A 10,238-nucleotide genomic window follows, 5' to 3' on the forward strand; every position below is an offset into this window, starting at 1 on the left:
AGAACCAAATTTTTTGAAAAAGGTTACCTTCTGGTTTCCAGACTAAAAGTAGAGAACGTTTTGGTAGAGAAATTCAAGATAAATCCAATCGGTTACATAAAATGTCATAATACCTTTCATTGTTTCAGTATAATATATCCATACATTGTATGCCAAATTTTTCAAAATCGGTAACTTCTATGAAATAAAAATATTGGAACGTTTTTTCGGTTTTGGCGAGAGCATTCAAAGAAAAGTTTAAAAAATTAACCAAGTCAATGAGGACACGTGTTTCAGTCAAATTTTACTCATATCAAAATTCAAACAACACTAATCTCGAAAGGCTTTCAGATAGGTGACTACCTTAAAACGGATAATGTAAATGACATTCAACAGCCTCGTTCGCACAATCTGACGAATTCTTCTAAGAATTCTGAGAAACATATCTAAAGCTCAAGTTCATCCCTATTAATATTTACGAATGTACTTTACTGTGATTTTCACTATGACAATAAGTTTTGATTTGGATTTTCATAAAGTATTGACCAATCCTATTCATTTCTTCCCCTTATTGACTATTTACAACTCCTTTTTTTAATATGTGTGTGGCGTGATCAATATTAAATTAGGCAACATTTCGAGTATCCATTTCCAAAGGAGATTTACTGAGCCAAATCGAAGTTGCCAGAGTGCTGAAAAGGTAAAAATAAACCAAAATTTGAGTAACATATCTAATGCTCAATCTTCTCCCTATTGAAACTTACTAATATGTATAAACTAGTGAACCGCTCTGACTTCGCACGGGTGCAATGTTGATACTAAATATAAATTCACCCACCGGAAATTAAGGGGAATGAAAACAGTGATGAAAAGGTAATTTTATTTTATGAATGCTCCTTTTCCTCCGGGGCTAGCTGGAATATTTGAAAATCCTTTCTTATTGCACATCTACAACCTGAAACGAATCTACATACAAAATTTCATCCTCCGAAAATATAGCGATAAGGAGAAACAGTGATGAAACAAATATTTATTATTATCTGCCGTATATCCAATATTGAAGCAGGTTCAGTTTCGTACACTCTTTGTTTCAAATATCCCCATAAAAAAGGTCCAAATGTGTCAAATCAGGCGAGCGGGCTGGCCATTCTGTAGGACCTCGACGACCAGGAAAATTATTATCCAAATAGTTTTTCACGTGTCTGGAGTAATGTGGTGGTGCTCCATCTTGTTGGAATACAAAATCCATATCGAATTCATTAGGATTCGCTTCGACGATTTCAGTGATGAGAGGGTCAACAGTAGTTTCTAGCATGTTCAAAAACAGTTCCCCTGTTGAATTTGGATCAATAAATAGAGGTCCTACAATATGGTTTTCAAAAATTCCTGCCCAAACGTTAATTTTTTCTGTCGTACTGACATTTTTTTGGTCGTTTTTATTAACAAAAAATAACTTAACAAAGCTTATCGGGTTGTTGAAATTGCCATATGCGGATAAAAAGGAATATTTCTAGAAATATCGATATTAATGTGTTTGTCTTCAGGAAATTATTAGGTGGAGATATTGACTTCATATTCTAGGGTTGTGAAGTATTCGTCAGAAGCTTTAAAATGATTTAATTTTTTCCCCAGATGGCACCAAATCGCCATCTTGAAAGTTTCATCTGTCAATTTCACTTCAAAATAAAGTATTCATGCATTTATTTCATTATCCCAAATTTCAATTTTTTGAGTTGACCCGTTCAAAAAATAAAAGGGAGGGGGGAAATTAAAGAAATGCACTGTATAATATAGCAGCGGTACGGAGACACGGTGATGAAAATTCAATTTTCGTATGTAAAAGCGCCCCTTTTATCCCCAGTGGGAATATTTGAAAATCCTTTAATGCTCATCTAAGACCTAAGAAGCATCTGTATACCAAATTTTAGCTTCCTTAGCCAGTATGGAAAAACAAAGATGAATGAGTGTAGAATGAGTAACTTTCGCATGTATGAGTTGCGTTCCAATGAAAACTTGACCTCCCCTGTAAGTCAGAAACGAACATGTAATCGAACATTTCAAAGAACACGTCAATTTTTATTTCTTGGGGGACTAATTCTGATATGAAAATCATACCCGAAACTTCACCCCCCTGCGGTCAGCAACTACCCCCTCTATTTTTTCAATGGCATGGGGGGTCGAGTGATACCTCATTTGAAAGATATTGTGTCCCTCTATTACCTCTGTAATTTTTTTCGAAATTGGTTCGTTCGTTATTGAGAAATTAGAAGTTGAACGTTTTATTTAAAAAAAATTCGCTGTCGTTCATTTTAATAAGGAAATCAACAACAAATATTATCAGTGGAAACAAAATCAAAGGACGAATTGTTCAAAATGACCTCCACCCAGTTCCATACAATAATACAGTCTACTCTCGAAAGCGTTCCGTACATTATTCATAGATAGATAGATATATTTATTTGATCATGTTATGTATAAAATACATTTATGACAAGTCTATAAAATAAACAGTAAAAATTTGTAACAAGTTTACAGGGTATATTAACATATTTAAATTAAATGTGGAGGTTCGGCGAGCATCTTCCTTGCGTCAAAAGTGTGTCTACGCACATGTTTCAAATATTCTAAAGTGGAATTAATATCGGCAGGAAGTGCATTATACAATTTGAAATCATAGGAGTATTTTTGTGATTTTATCAGCCTGAAACGTTGAGGTCTAATAAAATTGCTGTTACGTGTATCATGATCTTGTAAACTGTTGGGAAACAAGGGGGATCTTTTGTGAATATCTAATACAAAGAAGGCACCGACATAATTTCATGAATGATGAATGATTCACGGCAAGAATCCCTAAAACCGATTCCAGCAAGAATTCTCAGAGCTTTTTTCTGTAATATAAAAATGCATTGGGCATCACTAGAATTTCCCCAAAGTAGAATACCGTAAGAAAAGCGAGACTGTATGAGCGAGCAGAATACTATTTTCAACGTAGTGAAATTTGTTATTGGTTTCAGCTGTCTAAGAAAAAATAAATCACTCGATAGCTTACTTTTCAAACTTGAAATATGGCTTGACCAATTTAGCCTATTCTCCAGAGTAAAACCCAATAATTTGACACACTGGAATTCAGGTAATGGCAGAGCCATAGAAACAATCATCTTTTGCACTTTTTCCTTATTCATCATGAGTTTGTTGACACTGAACCAGTGCTCCGCTTTTTCTTGTATTTCCATGAACTTATCAACAAGAGCTGAATAATTCATAGAAGAGTATATCAAGGATGTATCGTCAGCAAATAGTACACTGTGACATGGCTTCATATAGTTGTAAAAATCATTGATGTAAATAACGAACAAAAGCGGGCCCAAAACCGATCCCAGCGGTACACCTAGGTCAATCGGCCTCAGCTCAGAAAATGTATTGTTATAAAAAACTCTCTGGAAAGATATCCGGAGTCAGCAATCGGCATTCCCGAATAATTCTCTGTCGTAGGTGTTCTAGATTTGTAGGCTTAGTAGAGTACACTTTCGACTTCAGGTGTCCCCACAGAAAGAAGTCCATCTGTGTGAGATCAGGTGATCTAACTGGCCAATTCACTGGACCCCTTCTGCCGATCCAACGCATTGGAAATCGTTCGTCCAAAAACTGTCTCACCCAAACATCAAAATGTCGGAGGATCACCTTCCTGATGGAATGTTATTTCATTTTCTACTTGAATTATCATCATTTTCTAAAATTTGTGTAATCATAGGATCTAAACAGTCTTGTAATAGATGTAAGTATGAGATTACCTTCAATGAAGAATGGTCCAACAATATGATTACCAAGAGAGCCGGCCCAGATATTAAATTTTTGTGGAGTTTGTGAATGTGTTTCCATCACCAAATGAGGATTCACATCATTCCATTAACGGCAATTATGTCTATTCATTTCAGCATTCAACATGAAAGAACTTTCGCCTGAAAACATGTATTGTATAAGAGGGTTGGGTTATTGGTCAATTTCTCGCTGAACACCTCACAAAACTAAAGTCGACGATCAGGACCTTCTTCGTTTAATTCTTGAACTAGCCTTATTTTGAAAGAATGAAATTTGTGGGCTTTCAAAATCCGAAAAACAGTATCTAATAGCTGATTTATCAAACGCTCTAGCTACTTGTCTGATAGGTTGTCAATTATCCATTTGTACATGTCCTTAAACTGCAACTTTAACTTCGTCATTTTTGACAGGACGGGATACTTCATGTTTTCTGTTGTGAACAGAACCTGAAGTTCGAAACTTTCATTAACTGTTTAACGTATTGTAGAATAAACCATGTTGGAACACAGTGAACAAGGATGACTGAATAATAATTCGTGTAGAAGTGACAGTGGCCAACTATCTCCTTTTTGTTCTGCGACAACTAGATTCAACAAAAACAACCAGTGCAGAAAAAACTAGCAGTGTCGTCCAGTTCAAAACGTTTACCACTAATTAAATAAATTCTACAAATCTAGAAGACCTGCGACAGAGAATTGTTCGGGAATGCCGATTTCTGACTCCGGACATCTTCAATAATGTAAGGAACGCTTTCTAAAGTAGACTGTACTAGACGGGTGTCATTTTGGACACTTTATCCGTTGATTGTGTTGCCATTGATATTACTTTTGTTGATTTCCTCAATAAAATGAGCGACAGCGAATTTTTGTTTTTTCTTAAATAAAACGTTCAACATTTAATTTCTTAATAACGATTGAACCAATTTCGAAAAAAATTACAGAAGTCATAGAGGGACAAAAGACCTTTCAAATGATGTATCACTCGACTCCCCATGCCATTGAAAGAAATAGGGGGGTAATTGCTGACCGCAGAGGGGTGGAGTTCCGGGTATAATTCCCATATCAGAATTAGTCCCCTTAGAAATAAAAATTGACGTGTTCTTCGGAATTTTCGATTACACGTAAGTTTCTGACTCACAGGGAGTCAAGTTTTCGTTGGAACGCCCTGTATACTACGACACAGTAGAATCGACATTTATTGAGATAATGCAGCTACAAAAACACAAACGTCACTTATTTATCTCAAAATTCTAATGAAAGTTTGATGTGACATACATTGTATATCGAACATATTCAGTATGTATATTTGATTTATTTAGTGATTTTATGGAATCCTTTCGGCTTGTCTCTATATTCATCTCATTTTTCGCATGACATTTTTACAGAATTTGTCATGAAAAAATGTTCCAAAATAGTGTTTCTGTTAAGATCTATTTTTCCCCTGATTTTCTATTCAACATACAGGTATAAAATTCTCCATCAATCACGGCACAGTAGAATAAATATTTATTGAGATATGGAGCTACAAAAACACATGACATTAAAATTGACAAAACTTTTGAAACAACTTAATTCTTTAACATTTTCACGGATACTTGTAATCGTTCCGAAAATAGCTAACTGAAAATTGATGAACTTTGTTTTACATTTCAGCATCCAGGTGGAGAAGAAGTTCTTCTGGAGCAAGCCGGAAAAAATGCCAGCGAGGCTTTCGAAGACGTCGGTCACTCCAGTGATGCCAGGGAACTCATGAACAAATACCAAATTGGTGAACTGATTGAGTCTGAACGTAAAGAGGTCCATTCGAAAAATGTAGATTGGGGAACACCGTCTGATGAATCAGAATCAACTAATCAGAGGTGAGAATCTTCATAAGGATTCGTTTAGGAAAATTGATAATCTACCAATGGTTCTGAAAGAATAGAACGTATATTTGAAAGTATTGTAACGAAATAAAGAATTTACTGTCTTAAACAGATTTATTTCTAACAATATTTCACTTTCGCAAACTAATTTATTTACAACACTTAGCACTTAATTTATTTTCACTATTTCTTAAACAGATTTATTTCTAACAATATTTCACTTTCGCAAACTAATTTATTTACAACACTTAGCACTTAATTTATTTTCATTATTTGAATTATTTATTTAACCGCTCGCTTCGCTTCACTTTCTGAATTCATACTGCCATCTCTGGACGAGAAGTCGGCCTTTTATATCGGTAACGATAGCTCTGGATTTCTCTAGTGGTTTCGGTACTCATCTATACTTTTCGCGCTGGTTCGCGGTGAGTCATGTGTTTATTCGCTGACTGAGATATCGATCAGAGTCGGCTTCAGATTCGTTACAGTATTCTAGTTGATGATCCAGTACACTATGCAAAATATGAAATATTCACAATCTACCCGTTTTAGCAGATTTTCATTTATCTAATTAGTTTTGTTATTACCTACTGTTAAGTAAAAGATTTTGCAGAATAGTTTGATGTAACTGATGAAGCTACCATGTAGCGAAATGCGTTTTAAATAAAATATTATATAGAAAGGGGTGAATTTTTGGAACAGATCAATTTTTGGAAAAGAAAGGTTTTGGATTTCTTGTTTGAGATAGTCAAGTTTCAAGGAGACAGATCTTGTGCTCTAGTATCATCAAATCGTCTTTTAGTGAAAGTTTCTGAGACTAATCTCATTCGATAGTGGATGTCGAAGCTTGGCTTTGCAATGAACCGCCTTTGGGAGCTTCGTTTTTTATTGATATTCATGTCTTGAGTCTTCTGACGATCCCTCATAGATGGCGTTTTCGTAAGGGAACCTTAGTTGTTTTTCTTGAAAACAGAAGAGTTCAAAATTTGCATCCATGGCCCTGCCAGTACTATCGGCTCAAAATGGCTGTGCCCCTTGCCAGTTGCAGTGGAGGGTGGAATAAACCCACCCACTTTGGACCTAATCTAACCAAACCTACAACGTAATAACGGCTACATTCATCAATTTATTTAATACACTGCCTTACATACATATAGTCATTATGAAGAGCTGAATTTGCATTTGTCTAAACAATAATTACGATAGATTAATGAAACAACTAATTTTGAATGTTATGAGTACATTGAATCATGACAAAAACCATTGTTTTTGTCAATCGAATTATATAACCTAGGTATTGTCCACTCCTACTCCGTGGGTCTTTCCGAATATGCTATACTCGCTACAGAAGTTTCAATATTTATAGAATCGGTTCTGTAAAAAAGTTTCAAAATGCCAAAAATGTGCAATAATATGCTCTCAAACTGCTAGCACTATACAGTGCGTACGTGAATAGTCCCCCCTCTTATCTTTTGAACGAAACAAGATATCAAGGTCGGACAAAATGTACGTAAAATAGGTATCATTTTCAGTATTTTTGATAAGAAAGACAATTGTTGCATCACCCGTCGTTGAGAGGGCAACACCAACTTTTTTTCAAATAGAAAAAGGGGTCTTATGATAGCTTGTTTGACGGGTGTTTAATAATAATAAGAATGTTTATTCACCATATTGATCACATGTATATAACAGAGATTGGGTAATCAAAAGTAGGCATCACAGAAGCAACATTTTCGAAAAAAGGTTCTTTGTGCGTGATATTGCCAAATTCTAAACTATAACTAAACTAAAAAATATTTATATATATGTAAGAGTATTCTATATAATGAATAGGTATAAACTATTAACTATAAATTAGCATAATGAATTGAAAATAAACTATATACAATAATATTCATAATATGGACATGATGGAATTGAAATCAAGTACTTTTTATTGAGTGCATTCTATAGGGGGTTTTATTCTCACTTATATAAGTCATATTGTATTTTGGTAAGGTAGGCATCACAATTAATTTTTTTTAGAAAGTGTGATGATTAATAATTTGATGAAACAGAGTTTGATCAGAATTTCTGAGCCAATTTAGTTCTTTCTTGAATTTGAATTTATTTTGTTTATTAATTAGTTGTATTTTTCCGGTACTATGCTCCAGATTTTTGGACCAAGATAACTACAGAGTCTTTGACGTACCAATTTTTGGCATCTTGGAGCGAAAAATGTATTTTCTTTTCTTTTGGGTATTATACATGTGTTCCACGTTTTATTTGTATTTTGTTCTCAACGACTTTCAGAATAATCTTCTGGCAGTATTGCTGCCGCGTATCTAGGACATCACTTTCTTTAAATAAGAGGTCACTGGAGAACGTTCTACCTTTGCCTAACAAAATTTTTAGAGTATCCAGACAACTCAAGTGGGTATTCATAATACCTCCCCAACCTATAATACCATAAGAGAGTTGCGATTGAACCAAACCATAATATATAGGGAATTTCGAGCCATTGTTTCAATAGTTTGAAGCAAAACAAAGTTAGATATAATACATGTGAATCCCTTTTCATGTGTTATTTCAATTCTCTCTCCAAAATTTTTTAATTTTTGAGAATTTGGATCTGAGTTATTAGCAGTTTCATATTAGTTTTAGGGATTTACAAACAAACGATATCATAATTTTAAGAAAAAAATTATTCTAAACTCGCTTCAGTTCATTCCAATAAATGTTAAAATTAGTAATCACTCACTTCCTGACAATAATAAAGTTTGTATTAAAATTCATTATTTAATGTTTCTGGGGTAATTTGGTTAGGAGCACCTATTATTCTAACCATGAGCTCTGGAGTAAACTGCAGTTGTGTAATGTAAACTTTAATTTTCACCAATCCCCAAAAAAATCTAGGGGTCACATCAGCGGGGTTATGTATAATGCAGCGGGTCATTCTAAGTGACCACTTTTACCTATCTGCTGTTTTGGATAATTGTCATCTAGCCACTTTCAAAACAGCTCGACGTAAAAAAGAGGGACTTGGTCTTGTTGAAACCTAATATTAGTCGAAAACTCATTCAAATTTGACAATTTTCAAAACCGGTGGACAGGCAAAAGTGATCCCTTGGGAGAGCCCACTGGATCACTTGATATGACGCCTCTAGATGTTTTTCAGGGAAAACGTACATCTGAAGTGTAGATATACAGCCGCAGTTCATTTCAGAACTCGTGGATAAAAAAGAGTGCTTGCAATGGTATTACCCCAGCAACAGGAAAAAAATTGTATACAGACTTTGTTATGAATATTTGTTTTTTCTTAAAATTATGATGTTCATAATTTGTTTTCAGATTCTCAAAAATAATATAAAACTGCTAATTACTCTGGAAAGGCTAATTCGATTTCCGTTAATAAAAGGGTATTGAATAGAAAATTGAAAAACCTGCCACCCTATACCATTTTTATTAAAAAAAAATGGTAGCGTCTTCTCGGCGACATATTATTGAGTATTATTGTTTATGTTGATGTTGAAAACTCACAATTTCGTAGGTACTATCCTGACTTTTCATGATAAAATTTTTGTGGTTCATATCTATGACTGTGTAATCTCGGAAGATTATTCTGATATAATACATTCAATATGAAAATGTATATTTTCCTAGCTTTATCTCACCTATTGAACAGATAACCTTTGAAATTCGATTACATGATTATATATTATTTGAGGATTCAAAAAGAGATTGTTTGGAATGAAACTTATGGAGATATGCCTGAAATAAATGAATCAAGCAGTGAGATAAGGCAGTTATTTTTCAACGTTATATTTGAATTATATTTATTTAGAACTATTTTAATTATTGTCTGCCCCTTAAAATCAGGCACATATAGTATAGTGAATGCAAATGAAAACAAATTCGTCTACAGTAATGTTATTATTGCTGAAAAAATAGTCGGTCCATCTATTTTCATGTAATATTCTAATTTCGTTTTTTTTTTTCAGCTCGTTCAAGTCATGGGCTGTTCCAGTAATTCTGGGAATTTTGGCAACTATTTTGTACCGTACATACTTTCAATCTTGAGAAGTATTGGATTGATTGATTTAAAGCATTTACATTTCTAGAAAATTTATTCCATTGATCTTATATAACTTCATATGTAAATTTTATTAATACAGGATGTATTAAGTCTTTCTGTTCTTGTTTTACACTAAGGGAAAATTATAAAATTAGTTTTATAATTATATGTGCTTTTTATTTATATTCTACTTTTGAAATAACAAAATAGGTTTTAATGTTTTTTATTTTTCAGCGTAAAATTCCAAAACGCAAAATTTTTTGGCAACAAAAATAATGAACATACCTAAAACACCTTAAATGAACCTTGGCATGTGAACTTATGATATGAAACAGATATGAATTGAGAACATGGAGAAAAAAAATTAAAATTGAAACAAAAAAAATTGTTCTCCTTTCCTGTTAACCAGCCCCATTACCAAAAACAGCTCTCTCAGTGAAAACACCCTAACATCGGTGATGCCAATTTGCGAGAAATTACTGCATTTGCAATTATTTTCATTATCTTGAAGTAAAAGTGCAT

General features: G+C 33.7%; 1 protein-coding gene across 1 annotated transcript in view; it reads left to right on the forward strand.

The window, feature by feature from the left end:
- LOC111517524 (cytochrome b5) overlaps window positions 1–9,882 on the forward strand; it is a 28,891-nt gene extending 19,009 nt beyond the window's left edge. Inside the window, exons 2-3 of the mRNA XM_023173705.2 lie at window positions 5,451–5,656; window positions 9,643–9,882. Coding sequence (XP_023029473.2) covers window positions 5,451–5,656; window positions 9,643–9,721 — 285 coding nt within the window. The 3' untranslated portion in view covers window positions 9,722–9,882. The remainder of the gene's footprint in view (window positions 1–5,450; window positions 5,657–9,642) is intronic.
- Window positions 9,883–10,238: the final 356 nt, after the last annotated feature.

Source organism: Leptinotarsa decemlineata, unplaced genomic scaffold, assembly GCF_025532065.1.
Source record: "Leptinotarsa decemlineata unplaced genomic scaffold, Ldec_3_MD MMD2_tig00026328_RagTag_RagTag, whole genome shotgun sequence".
In the NCBI taxonomy this organism is placed as follows: Eukaryota; Metazoa; Arthropoda; class Insecta; order Coleoptera; family Chrysomelidae; genus Leptinotarsa; species Leptinotarsa decemlineata.